The 25795-nt window shown below is 30.6% G+C and overlaps 3 protein-coding genes across 3 annotated transcripts; 1 reads left to right on the top strand and 2 right to left on the bottom strand.

Moving 5' to 3' along the window:
• Nucleotides 1-5907: 5907 nt before the first annotated feature.
• On the bottom strand, nt 5908-6758 carry LOC133695730 (ethylene-responsive transcription factor 1B-like). The gene has a single exon (XM_062117663.1). It carries the CDS (start codon nt 6674-6676, stop codon nt 6011-6013), a length of 666 nt encoding a protein of 221 aa, XP_061973647.1. The 5' UTR covers nt 6677-6758; the 3' UTR covers nt 5908-6010.
• Nucleotides 6759-19675: 12917 nt separating this feature from the next.
• Nucleotides 19676-20646, top strand: LOC133695924 (ethylene-responsive transcription factor ERF098-like). Its single transcript, XM_062117901.1, has one exon. The coding sequence runs from the start codon at nt 19721-19723 to the stop codon at nt 20165-20167; it is 447 nt and encodes a 148-aa protein (XP_061973885.1). The 5' UTR covers nt 19676-19720; the 3' UTR covers nt 20168-20646.
• A 3933-nt stretch (nt 20647-24579) lies between these two features.
• On the bottom strand, nt 24580-25227 carry LOC133696006 (ethylene-responsive transcription factor ERF096-like). The gene has a single exon (XM_062118003.1). The coding sequence runs from the start codon at nt 25190-25192 to the stop codon at nt 24776-24778; it is 417 nt and encodes a 138-aa protein (XP_061973987.1). The 5' UTR covers nt 25193-25227; the 3' UTR covers nt 24580-24775.
• Nucleotides 25228-25795: the final 568 nt, after the last annotated feature.

Here is a 25795-nt window from a genome sequence, read left to right as displayed (position 1 = left end):
CAATCAGCCTAATATTGAAGGAAGAAATTCAAAAACTTCAACTAAAAAAAAAAAGAAAAAACCCGATTCAACCGGCCCAACTTGCCACCCGGGTTATAAGACCGTGATAACCCCATATAAAGTAAATAAAAAATATCAATCCCAATTTTCAATTAACCTAATTTTGAAGGACTGAATTGAAAAAAGTCAAATAAAAAAAGGAAAAGAATAAATCAAGTCAACCTGGGTTAACCTATAAAACTTGGGTCAGATGATTAGTACAACTCTGTAGAAAAGGAATTAGTTTTTTTTATAAAGTCAAATTCTCAATCTACTTAATGTTGAACGATAAAATTGAAACAAATTAGTAAAAAAAATGGATAAAACAAATGACCTGAGTCAACACGGCTAACCTGCAAAACTCACGACTCGGTTCATGAGACTAATATAACTCCATAGAAAGTAAATAAAAAAAGATTATAAAGTTCAATTCCTAATAATCTCAATATTGAAGGATGAAATTGAAAACAAAAAATTAATTATAAATGGATAAAAAATGACCCGAGTCAACATGATTAACCTGTAAAAACCATGACCCGAGTCATGAGACTGAAATAACTCTATAGAAAAAAAATTATGAAGTCATATACCTAATAAACACAACATTGGAGAATGAAATTAAAAAAATCCTAAAAACAATTAAGGATCAAAATGAAAAAATACTTTGTTTTTCACTATTCATACTACAATGAAAAACAAAACACTTGTACCAGACATGAATGATGAGTAAATGGTGGGCGGGACAATTCCATCCAAAATTTTAGAAAGGGTTCAATTTCGTATGTTTTTGGTGCTCTTTCCTATGATTCTGAACTCATACTAAAAACTTAGAGAGAGGAAAATAGATTAATTGATTGATATAAGCGTTATCCTCACTCAGAATAAGATATAAATCCTTTTCCTGAGAACAACAAAAATCACCATCTCGCTCCTTTTCCTTTAGGCATTTCAATTTCAAATTAGTTTGATAGCCAAAAAGTTATTGCTCATGAGCCTAATGCTTGTTCTAAAAAAACATCAATCGACCTGTACCTCTACTTGGTTTCGCCCAATCTTTATCATTGTTATATATAGACCCCTACCATTCATTTTGAACAACAGAAAGTGACTAATCAAGTTTTACAACGAGCTTTACAAGGAGCTATATCAATTCCTAATAGTAAGAGTAGTTAATCAAGTTCAACCTCTAGCGTTCTTGTCATGAACAAAAGAGTGGTAAGGCAAACACTAACAAAGAGATGGTGATTGTTTGGGTATAAGAAAAAGTCGTTATTATGGCTTGTTTATCTTATTTTACTTGAGTTCATTATTTAATTAGATGGAGTTATCGATCGAAATTAAAGAAAAAACTAAAAGGTGTAAGTTAAATACTATACACCCCATATAATAACAATTTAGATTGAAGCAATGTTTTTCCTTTTTTTTATGTTGCAATGTTGAAAGAAGATTTTGATGTTAAATGATGTTCGATCACACAAAATCAACTTTAATTTTCTTCATTAAATATAATTAGAAGTATAAAGATCGAAATTGACACCCAAACAAAATCCAAGACTTTTTTTAAAAAAAATAATGTAGCAAAGGCGCATTTTTAGCTTTTAGTCCTTAAAGTTTTTTTTTTCATTTTAATCCTATTTAACAAAAATTTTACATTTTATTCCAACATTTTATTTTCTTTATATTTTAGTTTTTGAGCTTGAGAGAGGAAAGAAGGGTCCCCGAAAAACATGAAAGAGAGAGAGTTTCAGTTGGCTCAATTCTATCCATGAAAAAGATCGATTTTAGTGTTAACAAGTTCTATTTGATGAGAGTAATTTCATTGATATGTTCTTTGGCCTTCATCTTACTTGAAAAAGGTAGATATAAGCTAAGAAAAGTTTTTTTTTATTCCAGGTTGGTTTTGAATTTCTTGCCAATTTTTTGGTTGTTTTAGAGCCATTAATGAATTTGTTCAAGTATCTAAGATGTTTTTAGATGTTTTCAAGTAAAAAATAGTTAAAAATTAGATTTTTGCCACTTTTTAATGGTCATGCTATGAACTATACATGACATGTGGTTTGTGTCATTTTAAAGAAAAATGAACGGATATCGCGTCTCTAGTCTAATTTAATAAAAAAACTTAAGGCTCACGCTCATGAGTTGACAGGATCACATGCCTAAGTTCTTTTTTATAGGGCTTAGACATGCTGGGTCACTCAGACCCGTGTGCCTAGCTTTTTTTCATTTTCTTTTTAATTTTATTGTTTGACATTGAGTTTTTTTTTTAATTTTATTTTTCATCATTTGCCTTTTTTTTAATTGATCTTTGTGATCTGTTTTTGCTTGTTTTTCTTGGGATTATCGCGGTTTAGGACAAACATCCTAATATTTGTTTGGTTTTTAATTCTACGAGCATCTATTTTTTTATCATACAATTAAATAACAGGTAATTTCATAAAAAAGTTATTGAACCCAGTTGGGTGCATGACTTATATCACTAGATTGACATTTTAACCGGAGTTCTCTTAGGTCTTCTTTTTATTCCTTTTTTTAACATAATTTATTTTTTTATTTTTGTCTTTGTAATATTGAGTTGATTGGAAGTTAAATTTTATAATTTATATCAACTTGCTTTTTATAGGTTATCACAGATTCATGATCTGAATTGCGAGTTTAACGGATTGACCTGGATCTATCCAATATACTACTATCTTCAAAAAATATCATCTTATATATTATTGTCTCTATATTAAAAAAATATGTCTATAAATCTAATTTTGAAATCATTTAAAAAAAAAATTCTTTTGAAATACACGTTAGACACGTCTTAATAATTTGTTCAGACCCATGCTATAATGCAAACCAATAAGCTAATAACTTTTACACGTGGTAATCTATGCTAAACACAACTACGATGATTAGAAGTAAAAACATAAAATAAATCTTTTCTATGAATTTTCTAATGTTAACAGATAGGAAAAATATATTGTTTGAGACTTCTTTTATGAGAAACAATTACATCCCTAGAAAAGTACTTTCAAAGAGAAAAGCTTTTTTTTTAAAAAAAAAAATGCTCCGAAGTGAAAGGTATAGTCCATGAACAGAATGCCGACTGGAAATAAAATCATAAACTTAGCGGTCACTCAGGCCCCAAAAAATTAAAAATGAAATAGCTAGGAAATTAATCAATGCAGGTAGAAGTTGACACGTCATTAAATATTAGCCACTAAAATTGAGAAAAATCTATGGTTAAAAATATATAATATTAGTGGTTTTTTAAAATATTTGAAAATATTTTATTTATTTAATTTTTTTTTGATATCAGCACATCAAAACAATTTAAAAACATTAAAAATATATATAATTCAAAGAAAAAAACAAATTTAAATTTTATCAAAAATACTTTTAAAAGGCAAAAATAAATAGACACTTAGCAGATCCATCATAAGAACTTGACCATTATTAAGACTATTTTGCAAGTAATTTTAACTTTTGCGAGGCATGGAGAAGAGATAAGGTTTCACTTTCGAATTCGAGTTTCAAGAATCGAAGTGCACTCCGTGTGTTCATATTCCAGAGGGAAAAACTGAACGTGCCTGCTCATGTCTTGTTGACATTTGTTCAAGTTTTGAGTGAAAAAAGAAAAGTGAGAACAGAATTGAGACAGAGTGAGATAGAAAAACCTAAATTGTCTCTTTCCTTAAAAATACATGGCCAAGTTCAGTTAACCGAGGAGAAAGGATAGTGATATATCCGTTACCTGTCAAAGTGACCATTCAATTCTATCAAATTGAAGACAAATAACGATCCACGTTGAATGAGTAGATATTGACCACTCATGACTCTTAATCTTGGTGTTGAATTTGGAATAATCAAATACCACGTGACGAATGGTATGGTTGCTGCCGAAGTTTCTTGGTTCATAAATATTTGCCTTGCAGGCTAGTTGTTTCGACAATCTTTCGAAAAGAAGATACGAAACCAGAGAAGAGATGCTTGCTTGAATAGAAACTATCAACAGATGAATTGATTATTTATTGATTGCTAATAACTAATTTGTTAGGCCGAGAGTATGACGTTAATTAGATATTGTAATTAGTTAAATCACAATTCGAAATGGAAGACGCCTCCGAATAATAGTAGATTAGATCACAATCCGACGAGGAAATAATATTTTCAACCAGCAAAGTACGGTGTTAATAATAATGCTTTACAAGAGGAAATTCGGTGGAACGAGTAGAAGATAGGGACGATGAAACAATAAAATATTAACCTGTTCGTCGGAAGAATTGTTTCTTAACGAAGAGAGGTAGCCATACTCCACCTAATCCAAATATCATTAGCTGTAAAGAGTTATTTTCTCGAGTCTCGAACTCAAATTAGACCCTAACAGTGTTTTCAAGATGAAATGTAAGACCCTTTTCTTATTCTACTGCCCCCTGTTTACAAAGATACTTTGCAATTTGCATAGGTCCGCTACTTGTCAGTTTCGAAGATTGCTGATATTATTATCTTTTCGAATGCTATCTATCCCATTTGCTTACCATTTTTTCTTATTATTTATATACTCAACAAGAATGTTCCTTCATGACTGAAATTCGATTAACACGTGCACATTGATTTTTCAAAGGACGAAAAGTATTGTCTAGTTGCTGTTTTAGGATAAAAATCAATGAAAAAGAAATGTATTTGATTAAAGAAATATAAATAAAAATATAAAAATAAATGTATTTCTAAAATAATTTTAAAATGAGTTTCTATACTTTAAAAGATATATTTAAAAATATAATATTTTTTATTTCTAAATATCCTTATAAAAAATTTTCAATTCTAAAACTATCAAACAAAAACGTGGAAAAATAAAAATGATTATTATTATAGTTTTAAAACTTAACTTAAAGCTCGATTCGAGACAAAGCCTGAGTTAATGGTAGAGGCCCAGGTTAACATTAGAATAAAAATAGTTATTATCATAATTTTAAACCTGATTCGGGTGTTGATTCAGGGTAAGACCCGAGTCACGAGTAGAGTTGATCATTGATCAAGGTCAATATAAAGATAAAAGTAGTTATTATTATAGATTTAAAACCCGACTTGAGGTTTGACATGGGACGAGGCTGGTGTCACGTGTTAGAAGGATGAACTTGAGTTCACCCGAGTCAACATAAAATAAAAGTTGTTATTATTATAGTTTTAAAACTGAATTCTGGGATCAACACAAGGCAATACCCCATTATAGACCAGGAAAGTCAACCCGGGTTGACCCAAATCAACATAAAAATAAAAGTTATTATTATTGTAATTTTAAAACCCAATTCAGGGGTCAACCAGGGCAAGAACTAGATCACAGATCGGGAGGGTTAACACAGGTTAATATAGATCAACGTATAAATAAAAATATATTTTTATATATTTTCAGATTGTTTTGATGTGCTGATCTCAAAAATAATTTTTTTAAAATAAAAAAATATTATTTTGATGCGTTTCTAAACAAAAAAACACTTTAAACTGTAACTGGTATCACAATTCCTAACAAGCCGGAATATGTTTAATTAGTGTTTGAAAACACTAGTTTTATTTATCAATAAATTTTGGTGACGAATGCCTTGTTGAACTGCAGGAGGGCAACTTAACTTTGTGTAGATCTGGGTATTTTTACCCAAAACAGAGAATGAAGCAATTTTTTACTCTGTTTAGCCGAGTCTCTGTGGAACCATGTTAAAAAAGTATTTCAACGAACGGCAGCAAGTCACCTCGTTTTGTTTTGTTTTTTTTTTTTTTTTGTTCCATTGATACGTTTTTTATGTGGTATATTAGGCCCACGTACAAGAGAGATACAACAATCTTCAATCCCTTTACAAGGGAAAAAGGGAGAAAAGAGAAGAGAAAAAAAGAAAAATACACATGTAGATTCAGCATATGATCAATCCTACCATTTCAATAAATTTCATGGAAGGAGAAAAAAAAATGAAATATATAAAATCAAGATACTTCACCAAGGACTCGCAGCCTTTCCAGATGAATTCAACAGTTGTTCCAAATAATCAGCACCTAGATCTTCCAAAACCACTACATTTTCTATCCTTGCATTCCTCTCTTTCTTGCCCCTGCTTCCCAATTTCCTTCTCATGGAGTACTTTCTCTTTAGAGCCACCACAGGTGAGCACCCATCCTCATAATGATGACTACACTTCATATCCTTAAGCGACTCCCTCACTCTTTCAACTGGGAAATTTAGTATAGTCCCAGGTCCTCTCATCGAAAAAGCAGCTTGATCATAAGCCAAAGCAGCTGCTTCTGCACTGTCAAATGTGCCTAACCATACCCTTATGCCATTCCTTGTGGAATCCCTTATCTCTGCTGCGAATTTGCCCCATGGCCGCCTCCTAACACCCCTGTAGGACTTTTCCTTGTCGGGAGTTTTTTTGGCAACTGAACTGACCTCTTCTTCCTTAACAATTCCATTACAGAAAGTTGTTCTTGATGTTTCTTGAGTAGCCTCCGAGATTAGTTCAAAAAGAAGCATTTCGTCGGAGTCATTTTCATTGAAAGGGAGAGAACTTTGGTTAAAAGATTGGCTATAAAAAGAGTCTGGTGATCTAAAAGAAGATTCGGATGAGAAATCAGAATTTGCAGAGTGAAAGATGGAGGCATCCATTTGAATTGGTTGGGGATTTTTGGTTTGTGTTTTCTGTGGCCTCTTCGTTTTCTTGATGTCTATTGGGGTATGCAAAATTTGAAGTCTTGTGCACTTTATATAGTATATACCAACAAAGGGAGGCAGTCAGGTAGGCAGGAATTTGAGCTTTGACAGTCATAAGAGTGAATGAAGTATTTACCTAAAATGGTAAAGAAAAGTGATTCCGTAGTAAGATATTGATAACTGGTTTTTTAAAATATTTTTTTATAATAATATTTTTAAATGAAAAAACAAATACAATCTAAATTAATTTAATTTTTTTTCAATTAATATTTGTTTGCAATTAAGTTATTTTGCTCTTTATTTATTATGCAAGATCTCAATTTTTTAAAAAAAAAAGATTGTAAGAAAATCTTTTGTGAATATATCACGTGGATATTCTACATGAAAATTAGCACTTGAAAAATAATTAAATTTCAATTTAAAAAGCTAGTATTCATATAAAAAACAAAATATCCTAAACAACGAAGAAGATTGGCCAAAGTGAATATGATGGCATTATGTTTAATCATTTAATTAAGTCTGGGATCCGCATCGCCTATGGGCTAAAATTGCTGATTTGTCAACTGAAGATAGATTGCCAGGTCAGAACGGCATTTGTTATGACATCATCTCAATGATCTCAGTTTTTATCTGTCTCAGATTTGCTGGTTGGCATAGTTTTGAAACCCGTCTGGTCTAGCTGCTCAATTCAAAATTTAAAATTAAAATTAAATTGAATTAAAAAAAATAAAATAAAATAAAATCCAATATGATCTGATGACTTAGTTGACCTGACAAAATATGATCATAAACTTAGTTGCAACCCATTGATTTTTATTTTTTTACTAAAACGATATTGTTTTGATTTAAAAAAAATGACCTGGACAACCCGGTCAAAATCCAGAAACCAGATCTTAGATCAGGCCGGATCTAAAAACTATGTTAGATGGAGCATTGTCCACTTGCCACCCACGTGGAAGATAATGGTTTTTTTCTTGATTTATAATTAAATCTAATCTAATTTTTTATATTTAAAAAATTATAAACCTAAATTTATTTAATTTTTAAATTTAAGTGTGTTAGATATATATAGGATTAATTTTTTTTTCATATTATATATATTAACAAGTTTGATTTTTTTTTCCATGTATTAAGCTTATGTTAATAACTTAGCTCAAAACATATTATAGATTATAACAAATAATTTTAGCTTAATAAACCAACTAAATCAATTAACTATAATAAAAGAATCAATTGAGAATATATATATATATATATATATATATATATATATATATATATATATATATATATATATAACAATAAATTAAGTTTGTTGTTATATAATATATGAGTTACGTTGATTTGATCAATTTTTAAAAACTTTAATACATTATTTAAATTGTAATATTTATTTTTTAGATATTTTAGTTGGCAATTATTTATAATATTTATATTAACTAATTTTGAATAGATAAGTTTGGAAAATAATTTAAATATTAAATAAAAGGTTTTTTTTACACCTCGAATTTTCCTATTCTTTCTCATAATCGGGATCGTGACAAATCAGGATTGGCTCCTGCATGTGCCCTCGAAGATGGTCTTCTCCATAGTCTCCACTTGAGAAGCCATCTCTCCCGTCGGTAAGTTACTTTGTTTCGCTGCCATGGCTTCACCTTACGAGTATTACAGCAAAACAAAAAAGAGTATAATTACTTAATCCACTCCAAGTATTTTTCATATAAAAACAAAGATTAGATACGAAAATGTGAATAAACTTACTTCAAATTCAATAATAAAATTACCATAATTGTGGTTTTCAATTTCCAAAAATGGAAGAAACTCCAATTTTTTTTTCCTTTTAGAGTTATATATCATCAATGAGCATTAAAAAAAGTTTGTGCAATCACTCAACTAAGATATGTACGTTTGATGTGATAAAATTATTTATCAAATAAAAACCAATTCTATGTGATAAAATTATGTCCTTTTAATTTTCTTGATGAAAAATAATATTTGAAACCCAGTATTCAAGTGCAGGGCGTTATTGTATTTGTATATAAGCAAACAGCTTTCGGATATTTTATAAGCCAAAGACAAAAAAAAAAAAAACCATTTCATTTTGAGGGGAAAAAAAGAAGAAAAGGAAACCAATTTTTTATTTGTGTTTAAAGTTTTTCTGCATGAATTATTTCTTGGTTTCGCAATATCTGTTTTTTTTTTTTTAGATTATGGATTAAATTACAATACTAAAAGAGTTAAAAAAATAAAAAAAATTCAAAGTTTAATAGTTTTGGAGTTGAGGGATCATTATTAACAAAAATTAAGATCCATTAGTATTGTTTTCTAGAATAGTGTAATAATATTTTTGTTTTTCTATCTAAAAAGCTTTGCACTGACTTTTAAGAATATTATAATATTTCACACGATTTATTTGTTATTTGTAAATTGAACAGGACAAATAAATATTTTTTTTATTTTTATTACATAGTAAAACAACAAGGATACTTTAAAAAAAATATTTTGTATTTTATTCGAGTTAAATTCAGAATTCCGAGGGAAATGCATTTTGATTTAATAGCGTTATTGGAGGAGTACTTCCCCCGAAGTTGAAGAGTGTTTTAAAACTACTTTATTCATTAATCAAGATGAATATTTTTTGAGCGATTTTAATTAAGGGTAGATTCTTAATAATTGATCTAGTGTATTCAGAGAACAAAAAAAAAATTCCAAATACTAATTTGAAAGTTTATATCCAGAAAATTAAAAAAGAAGAAAAACATCTTTGAACACGAAATGTACATGATTATATTCCCATGAATAGGGACTTTCTTAGTAACTTCCGATTTGATGTTGTTGCGTTTTGTTACGCCTCTCCTCTCTCATCTTTTACTATGAAACATTGGGATTCATGTGAATGATGTCGTGATCATAATCATAATCTCCAGTCAACTCTGATGAAAACTTCTTCTAATACATGTATAATCTAAATTACTTCACAAAAAACAAGTAAAAGAGCTGCAAACTTTTCCTTAAAGATTGTTTATCTACTATCGGTGATCCAAACGTATTATTATCCTAGATATAGAGCCTATGGATCATGATTTTGAAAATTAATTTTGTGATTTTGAAATGGTCCGGATACACGCCCCCTTGAAACCCAAGGAAATTAACATTTCAAAGTCGCCAAAACTGGGAGATAATTGTTGAATGTTTGAAAGTCTCCCAGAAAGAATGGATACTATTTTGTGGATGGTGACCACCTCTTCTCTTCTTTAACGCACAAGAAGCTTTGATGTTCACGCATGATACGCAGCTTCTTGGAAAGCCCGTTTCAAGAGAGCGGTCTTTTCAGATACAAATTGATCCAATAAAATTTGGAAAATTCTTATGTCTTGACTGAGAACACCATTAGAATCTTGTTTTTCATGTGGCCCTATATATTTTGCAGTACTTTCATCTGTAAATATTCTTCGGTCTATTTTTTCTTCCTTGTTCAGATACTACTGAATTTTGTGTCTAGCAATTTTTAATTATTGTCCCAATGCGACAAGGGCAGAAATCTCTTCTTTGCTAGCCAGCGCGCAAGTCCTCGTCATTTTCACACCATGCATCTTTGTGCATCTGAATGAGAAGCCCTCCACCGCTGGAAAAGGAAAAAGGAAAAGGTTACTGAAAGAGACTAAATTATAAATACCATCCAACATGTCCATAGAAATCAGAACAAAGACGAGTGTAAAATGATACTCAGAGGTTCTTCATATGTAACTTTGGAAGAAAAAGAAACGTCTGGTTTCCACTCCCCATTTTCTTTCCAGATCCTGACCTGTTCAGATAGTGAGAGTAACATATGTTTATACACACACACACACACAGAGCATCAGTGGTCTCTACTCCTTCCTCTACAACCACCGCTTGGCCTTTGATTCTGTTTCGTAACCACAAATAGCATTAAAAAAAGAAAAGAAAAAAGAGGATCTAATTAAGGCAGGAGTGACACTCCTACTTGACTGCTAGTTAATTAGGCGAGCTATGATGCCAACAGATTCACGGTACATAGTCGATTTGTAGATGTTCACAATTCTCTTTGCGTCCATGTCAAGGCCCCACTACCAGTGCTCTTTCCACTAAACCAACGACCTATTCTCGGCGGTCTCATTCGAGCCATCCCACAACCTGTCCGGCTATAAACTTTGGTGGTTCCCCGTTGCTCTAATTGCTTACAGAATATTCCCAGCATAATGTTTGAAATCCGACAAAAATAATTTACACCCTTGCTATTGTATTGGCATTTGCAAAACTGGGTCATCTAAAGATATTTGCCAATTTGAAAAAAAAACTAAAAAAGAGTGCAAATTATATTTTAGGTTCTATTTGTTATGCTTTCTGAAGAGTATGAAAATAAATTTTTTACAGGTATTTTCTATAAACAATTTACGATAAAATAATTCGAATTGGAAGTAAAATAACTCTTTTGAATAATAAAGACGACAAAAGTAAGAATTAATAAATTGAAAATTAAAGATTTTGACTTTTGATCAAATTTCAAAACGATTTTTTTTTATTCAAATGAAATGTATTTCTATCTAAAAATAATCGTAACATTCTTTGAATCAGATTAAAAAATAATTTATATCGATATATAAAATTTATATATAACAGATAAAACCTTAATCTACAATATCAAGATTATATCAATTTTAGTCATTTTGGAAAAATCACCGTTTTGCTCTTTGTTCGTGGCAATTGATGGTATTATTCTCTGTTTTTTTTTTTTAGTTTAACGTGGGTGTCTAGGCCAGTTTGTGCGCACCTCAACTAATCTCACGGACCCTAAAATTAACGATAATGTAAACTTTCAGTGACCATCATATGAGCAATCACAAAACTTAAATCTGAGACCACAGAGGGAATAAACCTCTTGGTCCAAATTCTTGTCACTAAATCACCATTTAGATGGTTTTATTGTGTTTTAATTGGTCGATCGGCACCAAAATAGATGAAATGTGGATCAATTCATCTCAATCAATTATATAGAGAGACTAAAATTGAACCTTCTTTTTTGTTCTTTGATAATTTCGTCCCATTTGGTGTTTTATTGTTCACGTCATTTCACAGCACCAAATCACAAATATCTCCCAAACAATATTACAATATTAAAAACCATATTTAAAAAAAATAAATTCAATAATCAATTTCATTTCAACAAGGAGAGATTCGGTCCTCTTCTAACGTGCAATTATTGATTTGACCACTTGACTGACATTCTAAATTTTGATACCAATCGACCAAGTTTCAAATGCATGAAGGGTAAGACAACCAATTACCATAAACATAGATGATACAAAGGCGGTTTTGTCATTTTAATACAATTGTTAAATGTCAATAAAATATTAATTTTTTTAAACTCCTTTGTTGAAAATATGGCAAAACAAATTGTAATATCACAATATATAATCATTAATATACCATTGGTTAGCACTGCATCACGGATTAGATAAATTATTTTTAAAAATGTAAAAAACATATTCATTCATTACTAATGTGTTTTTTTAAATTAATAATTAATTAAAAATTTGTTGTATATTGGATGATATTTTTTTAATATTGTGACGGTGATTTTTTTAGGATATTTTTTTATAAAAATTAAAATAGCAACATATTAGATCAATTTAGATCAAATCGAGTTAACTTGTGAAACTCACATATCATGTAATAAAACAAATTAGAAAGTTCACTTCTTAATTAACTCAACGTTGAATGATAAATTGATAAAAAAATATATTAATTAAAAAAATAATTTAAGTGAATCCAGGTTAACCTATAAAATACACACTCGGGTCATGCATCTCACTGAATTTAATAATTTCTTTTATCTTTTAGATTGTTTTTTATTGAATTATACAATAACTAAATGTGTCAGATTTTTTTGTATAAAATAGTTTTTTAAGAAAAAAAAGAACGGACATGTCGGAATAAAATAACAAAAACATGCTAATTTTTTAAAAAATTAAATAACAAAAAGATATTTTTTAATTTTAAATTAAATAAAAAAACAAATAATTAAATAAAAAAACAAATGTTTTATTTCTCTTTTAATTTAAGGGACTGAGAATGCATTAAATAACAAAAAGAAAAGGCTAGGCATTTGGGCCAACCCATACACTTGCCCATAAAAAAGACCTCACCCATATGCCAAACTTTTTTTTTCTGAACACGTCATGCATCCTCAAATTGTTTTTTATTTTTAAATAGATGAACGATACGTTATCTCCATCCCTAAACTTTGGTGACCATAGGGTTACTAAAAAACTAAGGTGGAGGTTTTTTCACTCTAAAAATTACCCTAAATACCTATATAAACAACAAAAATTCAAACAATAAGAAAATTAATTAAAAACCTAGAAATCAATCTGAATTAAAAAAATCTCTTTAGCTTATATTTACATTCTCAAACAATGAAAAAGACAAAGAACACCTAGAAAAAACCATTCATTAAATAAAAACCGTTAATATTAAAATTGAATTTTTTTTAATCAAAACAAATGACAATCAAGATTTTTTACTATCAAAATCCAATGACTCTCTTTCTCTTCTTTCAAATTAAAAACTAAAAAAAAATTATATCAAAATTGAATTTTAAAAAACTATAAAGACTACAAATTGATCATTTAAAAAATAGGAGGACAAAAGTGAATTTTTAATGCCAATTTTGAAACCCCAACCTAGTTTCGTTGCCCGTTTCACTTTACTTATCTTTCTTTCAATTCTGCTACCAGTTAACAAATCAGAAGCAATTGCATATCAATTTTGCAATTGAATGACTCAATCAAGCAGAAAAATATTTGATGATCAAAATGAAAAAAAAATCACCGCTTGAATCCATGGTGAATTGTGAATAGAGTGCATTTTATTTTCACCCCACCTTTTAGTTCTGTACTAGCTATAGGGCCCGTACCAGGTTGCCGGTTGCACTTATTTTATTTTTTTTGCATTAAAAAATATTTAAGTTATGAGAAATTTTTTTAATGGCCAACGCGTTAATATTAAAATCTTCTTTTCCTGTCTCTTTGCTTATATTTAATCAAACTAAATAAAATATAATGAAATGACCATGTATATTTATATTTAATCAATTAATTTAATTTAATTTAAATAAAAAATAAAAATAAAATATTTTTATAAAAATCTAATTTTAATAAAAAACAATAAATAAAAAGACTCGAGATAATTCAAGTTATTTTTAAAATTATTAAAAAATTCATATACAAAGAAAATAAAAAATAATTATGGAGCCTAGTCTTCAATTAAAACAAAAGAAATAAATCTGAAAAAAAAAATTAAAGGACTACTTTGAGAATTTATAGATAAAACTCCGTGCCTCCATTTCCTTGGAAAATCACAATCAAACCCTATTTTTTCTTTTCCTTGTTATATGCTTCATCTCTTGCTTCTGTATATTATACAAAAAGGAAAAAAAAATTTAAAGAACTCACAGTTCACAGTACATGTCTGATCTCTTTTAATTTTTTTTTTCTAATATATATATATATATATATATATATATATATATATATATATATATATATATATATTGATGGAAAGCAATAAATGACATTGACCAAAGAATAAAATAGTAGATGTGTACGTGGACACCTTAATGTTTTTTTAAAGGAAAGGTTGGTGAAACAAAACTGGAGTTCTGTTGATAACACACGCTGCCTAGGAATGAAGAGATTGATGAGCTGATTCAAGCACAGCCTTTTAAATTTAATGTTTGGTCGCCGGGCACCGCTGCAAGCAATGCTCAAAGAGTGCAACCGCTACTTAGTCGCTTATCTTTTTAATAATATTTATATCTGTAAAATTAAAATATTGTCTCTCCATCACTTGATAACATAAAAAAAAAACCCAAAGAAAAATACAAAAACACACCTAAATATAAGTAAAAAAAGAGTTTATTTTAAAATTATTTAAACCCAAATAGAAAATACAAAAACACCCATGTACACTAGTTTCAAAAGATTTTGATTCTAAAGGTAGTATAGTTATTTTACTATGCATTATAATGCAAAAATACTGAATTTTCCCTTTTTAATCTTAAAATAACTAATATATCCATGTCATCAATAACTAGTTATTTAATTATGTTTCGGAATTTTAGAGTAATTTCTTATATCGTTGCAGTGAAGAATTTTTTCTCTCCTTATCCACTGATATGGGAATGATGTGGGAACAAACAACAAGAGTTGCTTAAATGCATGCACTTTGAAAGGTGGGAGACATCTATGATGTCAGATGTCATTTTCTATCAATTTAAACCAAGAATCAACAACAGTAAAAGCTCTTCCTGAGTAAACTTTGATCGAGAGCCTCCGCTTTTCAACTCTTCATTTATTTATTTTTGTAAATCAGTTCCACTCTCTTAAGTTGTAACATTGATCATGGCATATATTCCACGGTTAACAGAGGCTTCAAAACATTCTTAGCAGATTAAAGCAAATTTAATAAAGAGCGAATCAACCAAAAAAGGTGAGATTAATTGAACCAGTCAATACATTAATCAATAGCTTAAAGATTCAAACTCTCACTGTTTCAGGGTACATGAACCGGTACCTAAGCCTGAAAAATGTATATAAATAACTGAGAAAAAAAAATTATATCAGTTCAGTTTTGCTTCAATTAAGCGAGTGATTGTCAATGCGATTAGATATTAAATTAATATTTTTTTGATATTTTTAAATCGTTTTAATGTTTTGCTATAAAAATAAATATTAAAATGTTTTTTAATATATTTTTTAATAAAAAATACTTTAAAAAACGATTTAATCAGTATAGAAAAAATTTCTATCTCAATCTCAGATGTCCCCGAAGTCAAAACCATAGTGCAGAATAATTAGTAGCAAGGTATGTGTCCATTACTGTGACAATTTCATGAGTTCAATCTTGATACCCTCTCTATCCAACCCCATCAACCTCAAACCCTTTATGCTGTTCACATTATAAACAAGCTAAAATAATATTTTTCAATGCTACCACGTCTTTTTTTGTTTGGGACGATGAAAAAGAAAGACTTTTCATCGTTTATGGCTGGGATCAATGTACCTACGATATCGATAAGGTAGGTGGCAAATCATAGTTTTTATCTTATTAATTAAGGTTAATTGTTTTTTTTTGTATTCTTGTGATTTACCAATAAAAAAGCGTAAAAATTACTAAAATATGTTTGATCAAGAATCTAATCGATTGGATTACCGGGAAGAGGTGAATTATGCATCGCCGCCTCTAAGAATTTTTTTTAATATGCACGTGGACTAATTAAAGATTTGGAGCCACCAGTCACAACACGTCTCACTTTTCTTTGTATAGAGTTGATTATCAGTCAAGTCATGTTCAAAGAATTATATTAGTCAAGTTCAAAATTGTGTTTCTTCATTTTGATCCAAACTTGAAGAATTATAGCTCAATTTAGATTGTTCTAGAAAACCTTAGGAACACCAGTAGCGTTATTCTACACTTCTCCAATTTGTTTACGTTGTGCTCATAGAATTGGCTTCGACTTCTTCTATTTGAGGATTTAAAATTGTTTATTTTTATCTTCATTTGAATTGAATTTTCTTAAGTTTTGTCTTCAGGATTTTTTGTTTAGTTCATGAAGCAGTTTTTGACTGGTAATTAAGATTCAAATTGAAGAACTGAAAAAAAATGAAGAAAAAGACGAGATACGGCTGGATTGGGCTGGCTCAGCACTCGAAGCTGTATCTCTCAATGATCTTCGATCGCCTCCTCGAGAATTGAGATTCCATGCGCGGAAAACTTTTGGGCATGGACATCCATACAAAGTTGACCCCTAGCAAAAGCAGTGTTTTATTTTAATTCAAATTGTGATAACTTGTTCTGGAAAAGTATACTATCATTTTTAATTGATGTGTTGAAGAAACATTGTTATAGAACCAAGGGATTGGTAGGCAAAGGCTCGTTAAATTCGAAATCTTAAGTTCGAATCTTGTTGTTGGTTCGGCGTACGTAGAAGTTGCATTATCACATTTCGGGGCATAAAATAATTCATGTTTATGGGTTGGGTTTAAAGCCCAAAATTGATTAGACATGCTTTCCATGTTAGAAAATTGGGGTGTGTGTTCGTTAGAAATTAGAATTCGATAACTCATGATTTGGATGGCCAAATTAAATTGATTTATATCAATAGTATATTTGTGTGCATACGCAGATAAGTTTTTTTTTTGTTTTTTTACATATGTATGTAACCTCTAATAAATTTATTGTTATACAATATTTTATAAAATTGATTGAGTTATATCGTCTTTAATAAATAAAAAAAACATGTTAAAATATTAACACACTAATTATTATTTTAGATTATAGTTTTCTAGTTAATAATAAGGTTTTTGTTTGAGTAACAAACTCAACCCAATCATTTACAGAATTATTTTAATTTAGTTCATATTACTAGACTAGCATATATATACATTTTTTCTAATATCAGGGCATATTATCTAAACACAAAAATAAATGGTTTTGATATACTTTTTTCACATTTAGAAGATTTTAATATACATTACATGTGAAAAAAGATAAGTTCGTATACCCACTATATATTATTGTTACAAACCTCTTATTCCGGAAACATTTAGGAGGGGCTAATTTATAATTTCTTAAGGTATATATAATCAAATGATTTATATAAAAATAAGGATCAAAATAAACTTTATGTATAATTTATTAGGAAGTGGAGGTTCTATGATATATCCTATCTTTTAGTTTTTATTAGGCTTGTCTGATTACTTGGAAAGTTAGCTATTAAACCAGGAGGCGGCTTCTCTACCCATAAATAATTAATTGTTGAGATTCATGATGTTGATATCTATGATATATCCTTTCTTTAATAGATTGTTTATGATCTAGACTTCTTACTTTTAAAAAATAAAAATTGATTATGTTCTTGGCTTCGTTGCGCCTTTAGAAGATGATGATTATGGAGCATTTCTATTTTAAAGTGACAACACAATTTTGCTCATTCGACTCTACGTGTTAAAATCAATGTATTCGTTTGAATAAACCTTCTAATTTCTTTATAGAAAATTATGTTCTAATCTAACTTAGATTCTTTTAGGTTCTCAAATTACCATAAAAATACTTTAGTTTTGGAAATGCTTTAAAAGTAGGTAGACTACATCCTAGAACCTCGAAGGCTTATAGGTCACGAGACTCATGACACATAATTAAAGAATATATATGATAATCTGTTTTTTTTAAAAAAACAAAAATACTAGATTGAGTTGGATATCTGATGGATGTACAACAATCTCTTTAAATCCAATTTGAATGATTTAGAAGAAAAAAAAGAGGTGGGTAGAAAAACTTGTTCCCACTAATTACCATGTCGTGCATGAAAATTTTATTCTAGCAACAAATCAGATTGAAGAGCCATGGATACAAATAAATTGAACAAAAAAAAATCTCACAAAATGGACCAAAAGAACCCCTCAAAGTAGACCTAAAAAATCCTCAAAAAAAAATCCAAAAAAACATAGGTTCGAGTGTGGTAACACGAGCCCAAACAAGATGTATGCCCACCCATCAAGAGCATTGGACGCATACCTATGCAGGGTGTATGCCACTACCTTTAGGGGTTACTAATTGATCAAAATAAAATAAACCTAAAACCCCCCCAAAAGTGGACAAAAAAATTCCATTAAAAGAAGAAAAAAACCCAAACAACACCAAATGAATATAGAATCAAGTATATAGCCCGAGCCTATGCACCTAGTGCATAGGCGCATGGACGGCCAGTACATGGGCGCCATGTAAGGTGTACGCCCATGCAGTGCACTGGGTGCATACCTATACAAAGCATATGACCATGCAATGCATAGGCGTATACTCATCTGGTGTTGAGCATGCACCCTAACATCCTCTTGGGCTTGAGTTATCTCGCCTGAGCTTAGTGTGTTTGGATTCTGACAACGTGTCAAGACCTACTTTCACCTCTAATGGACTTAAGCACCTTACCTAAACACAACACTCGCCAGAGAATTTTTCCTGAACCCAATGTGAGTCCCTCAATATTTATATTGATTTGAGACATTATTTTAAGTAGGATATAACTCAAAATATCACAAAGGTAAAATTACATTTCACTCTCCTTTTCTTCATAAAAGAACAAGATTCATGAGCTATAAATATCCAATGAACCCTTTAAGGACTACGTTCACAATTTCTTCATTCTTAATATTTTCAGCATATATATTTTCAGAGCTTGTCTCTTTAAAACACCATTGCACTTTCTCTCTGCACAAAGTTATTGATTTTATCAATAGAGAGTTCTTATGCCCACCAAATAAAACTTTTTACAGGAATTAACTATTGATCATTTGACTTACAAAACACCGACTACTACTATTACTACTACAGTTACCGATCACCTAACTTACTAGGCATCACCTGCTACTACCACAATTATAGGTTACCATAGCTTACCAAGCGTCACTCGCTATTAGTTACCAGCTCCCTGAACTTTTCATATCAAGTTACACACATGAACTAGAAAAAACAAATCAAATTAATTAAACTAAGAAATCAACTAATTATCCGCCACATTAATTTTATTTCAAAACATTTTAAATTTTAGGAATTATCAAAGAGGCAAGAATCAGAACCATCAAATTAAGTAACATATCTATACAAAGAGATTTATTACACTTTAAAAATTCCATTATAGGAAAAGTCCAACAATCGAATATATATGTAGATTGCTCGATGCGAGAACCTTCCTAGAAGTTGGTATGTTTTTTTATGTTTTTTATTCTTTTTTAATTTTTATTTTATTTTATTTTATTTTAAAAAAACTCTAAATCTAGATATTGTCAAACCACGTTGTGGAAAATTCAAACATCTATCGTCAGATAGTACATCAGCTCCGAAATACATATATAGGCATTCACCAAATAATATGACTCAAATACGACCATCTTTGTCAAGAACCAAATTTGAAACAAGGGCATGGAAGAGCCTGATAAAGGGAAGGAAAAGGAATTGAAAGGGAGAGAAGAGGTTCGATACCGGGGTGTTCGAAGGAGACCTTGGGGAAAATTTGCGGCGGAAATACGAGACCCATCAAGGCAGGGAGCAAGGTTATGGTTAGGGACATTTGATACAGCAGAGGAGGCAGCTCGTGCTTATGATAGAGCTGCATTTAGCATGAGAGGTCATCTTGCAATCCTCAACTTTCCTAATGATTATCTCTCTCAAGTGATAGGATCTTCTCCTCGTCGTCCACCAGTTTCATCATCTAGTAGTGATGTTGGTGCAAGCGAGAGTTTTCAGAGGGGAAGCTCATCGAGTGACGGACAAGGAAAGCAAGTTATCGAGTTTGAGTACTTGGATGATAAGATTTTGGAGGAGCTTCTTGAAACAGAAGAGGAGAAGAAGAAACGGCAGCAAGATTGAGTTTTAGTTTTTTCTGTGCCTGTTCCTTTCTTTTTTTGTTCTTGATTTAAGCTTATTCAAGAATTTTTTCAAGAAAAATCTCTATGATTTTCATATTATTAGTTCTTACTTCCACAAGATGAATAAGATTGTTAGGGATCCATGAGTTACCCAACTACTGGGGAGAAATGGCGTGTCTAAATTAGTTGACAACGATAAATTTGGTATGGAATTCTTGAAATTTACATGTAATGATACCTTGCCCCTTTAACTCAAAAATATGTTGAGCTGCTCACTCGTTGCCCCTCTTCAGCCGAGGGAGAGATCACCCATGCAATACGGACCTTTTTCTCACCAATCCAGTAAATGTAATTTTAATTCCTAAGCTCATAGCCTTAGCTTCTTTTCGTTTTCATTTTTTTTTTAACATCATACAAAGTTTACGATTTGAAATCCTACCAAATCAAACCAAAACTGTATGGTATGAAGTATTCTTAGCAGTTGGTTAGTTTGACGAATAAAGATCAAATCTTGCTCATATTCTCTCTGTCTCAAAGTCATTGTCCTATACATGTCCCAAAACTATTGCGTGTTATCAAATAATTAAACTATTAATTACTTGATTTTACTATTATATTTGTAATTATAACTTTCTATTTGAATTCTTTCAATCCATGTTTTGCGAGATTGTAAATGGACCGAGAGTGTGCGGCTCATTCTGGACATTTGAATCATGTCGATGGGTTTTTCAATTGGGATTGGGACGAGTGGCTGCATATGAATGTATTCCAAGTTGCTTGCATTGAAGACAGAATCCTTGAATTTACTTCTACCTGTTGGGTGATCTGATGTTCTCGTAATAAGGAAGTTATTCAAGGTAAACTTGCTTCATCTTACTCCCAATTCAGTCAATTGAAAGATCTCTTGATAGCATGTAAACAGGCATTTGGAGATGATAGCGCGGGAACTTATTCTCAACAACAAGGATGGATCTCTTGGGCTAAACCTCCACGAGGTTTTATTAAGGTGAGTGCCGATGGAAGTTCTTTGGTTAATCTGGGCAAAGCTGGCATGGTGGACCATGGCTGATCTAATCCAAGGTGAAGAAGGCAATTGGATCATGGGTGATTTTGCTATCCTTTGTACAAAAAAAAACCCAATTTCTTTCTCTTATTTATATTCAAATACGGTAATTTGAAAATAAATGATATTTTATGCTATTAATTGCACTTCGGATGAAAAATTAAATGATATTGAAACTTTGAGACGGAAGGAGTATATGAAACGCAAAACTAAAGAGAAGAAGAGACATTCCAAATGTTTGGAATCATTTTTATGGTACAAAACATGCTTCACTATAGCAGAGAAAAACTAAACATCAGATCACCTAGGTTTACGATTATTGAGTTTCTTAACCACCGGTTATCGATCTAATAGGCCATGAAGATTTCAAAAGCTTTTCATCTTTTGCATCTGGATTTTCTTCACATTTGGGTTCTGTGTGTTTCTCTCATGTTCAACGCGATGCAACTATATAGCAGATGGTTTTGCAAAACAAGGTATGACAACTATAAGTTGTGAATGTGTAGCATTGCTTTGATCTTCATTTACTCCATAATCAATTCCTCCCTTCTCATCTTGAGTTATGTCATTGATGCTGTTCAGGTTGTTGGCTTACTTGATTGTAACTGCTAGTACAGAAGAATTTATAGCATGGACATAAAACTGTATCATATGTTTATGTGGTGTTCTAGTTATGCATTTTCTCTTGGTTTATAATAACTGCTGACCCATGAATTTGCAGAGTTGTTAATCTGTATTAATTCCACTGTCAATAATTTAGTTTCAATATAATGAAACCAGTGGTGAAATTTATATATATTGATGAAGGTCTGGTGTGTGAGAACGGATGGCTCGTTTGTTTTGCACTCCCACTGACGGCTGGAGAAGAGAGAGGGATATAAGCCGAGTTTGTATTATGTTAGACATCAACTCAAGTAAAAATTAATGCAGAATCCGAATGAAGCAAATCTCTTCTTCATTATATCAAATATTATCTAGAATCGTAAAACGAAGAACAAAGGTTAAGATAAATTGTTGATTATATACAAATCATGCAGCGATTTGCTTCCAAGATGATTATTAACGTTGTTTAACAGTTCAAGCTCAATGAGAACTGGTGTTCTGATTATAAGAGAACAGAATATACACCAAAGATTTTGTAGATATATATTGCATATATAGTTGAAGGGACTAAGATAATTCAGGCTGAGTTCCAGCTTGAAAAAGAAAATGTTAATCTCAAAGATGTTCTTATCAAATATATATAAAATTTCAAGACTAAAAGTGTTAATAGTAACTACCAATAAAAGCTCAAAAAGAATTGGAATCTTGTTGATCAGCATTATGAAATGAATTTATTGTCTTCATACGATATTCTGCATCCAGTAATTTAGAGCTAATTGTTCTTTTGAAATGCGAGATCTGATGTAATGGTGGTGGCTACACAGAGGGCTACGTGTGGTGTGATTAATCCTATTTCTGGAATGAAAGAAGACGGTAAAGCTTGCAAGCGAACTCCTGATGGCGGATTCCCTGTTGAACATTTATGGTGTTTAGATGTTGACGACATGGGGACAATGAAGGTTGGTTTATTTAAATTTCAGTTTTTGGTTTATTAACCAAATAATTTAGTGTCTCCTTTCGCTCTTTTTTCATTTCTTTTTATATATTAATCCAATCCAACTTTATGCAGAACAAACCTGTTTATTTTCATGCTCTTCAACTTGAACAGCAATAAGTAATGCCTATGCACACGGCTAATACCTTTTTGTTTGTTATAAAGTTTTTTTTTTTTTTTTGGTTTTAAAGGGTTTTTTATATATATAAAAAGTAAATTCTTGTAAAATATATTATTTTTTATTATTTAACAATATCATGAAAATAAAATAAAAAATATTTTTCAACACTTGACTATTTATGTTATGAAAAATAAACTGAAAAATAATATTTTTTTAAAAAAAACTACTTATCTAATATACATAAAGCATTACTAATCATTTAACCACTTATAATAAAAAAAATAAAAAAAGATATTTATTATATCATATATATATATATATAATAGTTTATTTTATAAAATGTAACTATACTATATATACATACACATACGTGTGTGTATTTAATATAAACATTTGTTTTTGAAATATTACATTTTGAGTAGAGTTTTGACTAATTAAATTTATAAAAATAGTGGAATTTTTATTTTTATTAAATATTTTTTCAGTGTTTAGAGAACATTGAAAATAAGTTTTTTTCCCAATAATATCCTATATCCTATTTTTACAGCACAATTTAATGATTCAAAATGTATAATTATTGTATAATATAACATGTTTTGTATTATAATATATTTTCTAGCTATATTATCTAAATTAAAGTATAAATAAACCAAAATGTCAAATTAATATATTTTTATATTGTATATTAATATATAATTAATAATATATTATTTCATATATAAATATATTAGTAATTTATTATTTTCTAATAATATTATATTTTAAAGTGTTTTATTAATGTCTTTACCACTTCAGTTCAGTTCTTAAGTACATGTCTTCCACTTTCTTAAATTATAAAACACTCTCGTTTTTCTGTGATTAAAAAGTGAATTTTATTAACTTTTTTTTTTTTTTATGATGTTATAAAACGCGAGGCAGTCAAGTCAAGAAAGTACTTTACAAGACTAAAGAGAATGCTTTCCAGCAAGTAACAAGGCTTAAGTTGTGAATGTGGAGGCATCTCGAATTTCTGCTTTGGGTTGCCACCTTATTGAAGGTTGAACTTGTTTTTCTTCTAGGCTTTTCGTATGGGTAACTTACACTTACTAAGCTCGATCTTTCGGCGTCACATTAATTTTTATCTGGGCTGAGCAGGCTCTAAATTTAGGTACTATCGAGAAACAAAGAAATGAACCACCGGATAGGCCAGCGCTTCCAAGTTGGGATTTTCTTATTGTTTAAATTTAATCCGTGTTCTGATTTTTCCTAAACTATGTCCAATACAAAATTATAACAACAAAAACCATGGGAATATCACAGCAATGGATGCCTTCTAGAAGGCTAGGAATATTCCAACAATGATATTTTCGAGGGACTACTTATGCATGCTAATCCCATTTATAAAATGTAATCAAATTGAAACGATAAATACTCAGGCGCCCGTTGGGAATTGGAATAGACTACATAGCAAGCAAACTGTTGGGGAATTGTCTGTCATTCCATGATCATTTAATCATGTACACCCACAGACAGAACTATATTGATGTACATGATCATTTAATCATCAACGTGAAATATGTTATTCCATGGCGAGATCTTATGCTATGATCTCCAGTCTCACAGCAGGTGATATATATATATATATATATATATATATATATATATATATATATATATATATATATATATAACACAACCCTACTAATGACCATTACTTCACAAACAATTTTTTTTTTTTTTTTGGTTTCTAATTCCATTCAGAAACAGAGCAATGGGGTACTATAAGGATCCCCCACTGATTTACTTACTCCTCATGCCATGATAGTTGGTACATGTCAGCTGCACAGTTTTACGTTTTCTTACTCCCTTTCTCTTCTTGCTCTAGCAGCTCCTCGAGCAACTTATCATCCAAGCATTCGAACTCAAAAACCTCTTGTTGCGTTGATGATGAAAAGGAAGAAGAACCTGGATAGCCTGAAGAGGAAAAGGGAGTAGAACTACTGGAACCAACGCTAGCATTACCGGCCATATTTGGGTACTCGTTAGGAAAATTGAGAACGGCCAAGTGCCCTCTCATTGCATAAGCTGCTCTGTCATAGGCTCTTGCTGCCTCCTCCGCCGTGCTAAAAGTCCCCAGCCACACCCTCGCCCCTTGCCTGGCTGAATCACGTATCTCCGCAGCGAATTTTCCCCATGGCCTCTTCCTGACACCTCTGTACTTGACCTCTCCTCCTTCATCCTTGCTCTTTGTTTTGTCCTCGTCCATGATCGATGTTGGTTTTATTTTTGTTTTGTTTTCGGTTTCCGTCTGTTTTTTGCATGGCTAATGTTTACCTGGAAATAGCTTTTATATGGGTGCCAAAAGCCAGGTTTGGCAGGGTTAGAAGGTCAACAACATTTGTCCACGTGAAGAAAGTCTCATGGTCATACTTATTCACACGTGTAAGAGAGTTTTGGTCCAATGAACCTAGATGGTCAAGGTGATGGCTTTGGAGTTTAGAACAACCTTTTCAGTGTTCTTTTAACTTTATTATGCTTCTTTGCGACTTGTTAATTATGAAAAAATTAAGATTAAAAATTGGAAGGGGATTCTGTTACGTTGATCACAGGTTACATATGAACGATGAGATCATTTGCATCATCATTCTTCTCCTATTTTATTTATCATTAATTAATTTGAATGCTTTTTTTTTTTTTTCTTTTTTAGATTTGATTCCCTTGTTGATTCTGACTATAAAATACATGTTTCTGCATTTCCAAGATGAATTCTTGTATCTCTGTCAGAAAAAAGAATAAAATAATCCATATATATCAAATCAAATATAAATTTCTTACCAATTTTAGGGTCTGTATAGCTGTTGATTTGATT

This window comes from Populus nigra, chromosome 6 (assembly GCF_951802175.1).
Source record: "Populus nigra chromosome 6, ddPopNigr1.1, whole genome shotgun sequence".
Lineage (NCBI taxonomy): Eukaryota > Viridiplantae > Streptophyta > Magnoliopsida > Malpighiales > Salicaceae > Populus > Populus nigra.
Note: the sequence above shows the minus strand (reverse complement) of the source record. Positions and strands in the feature narration are given on the sequence as shown.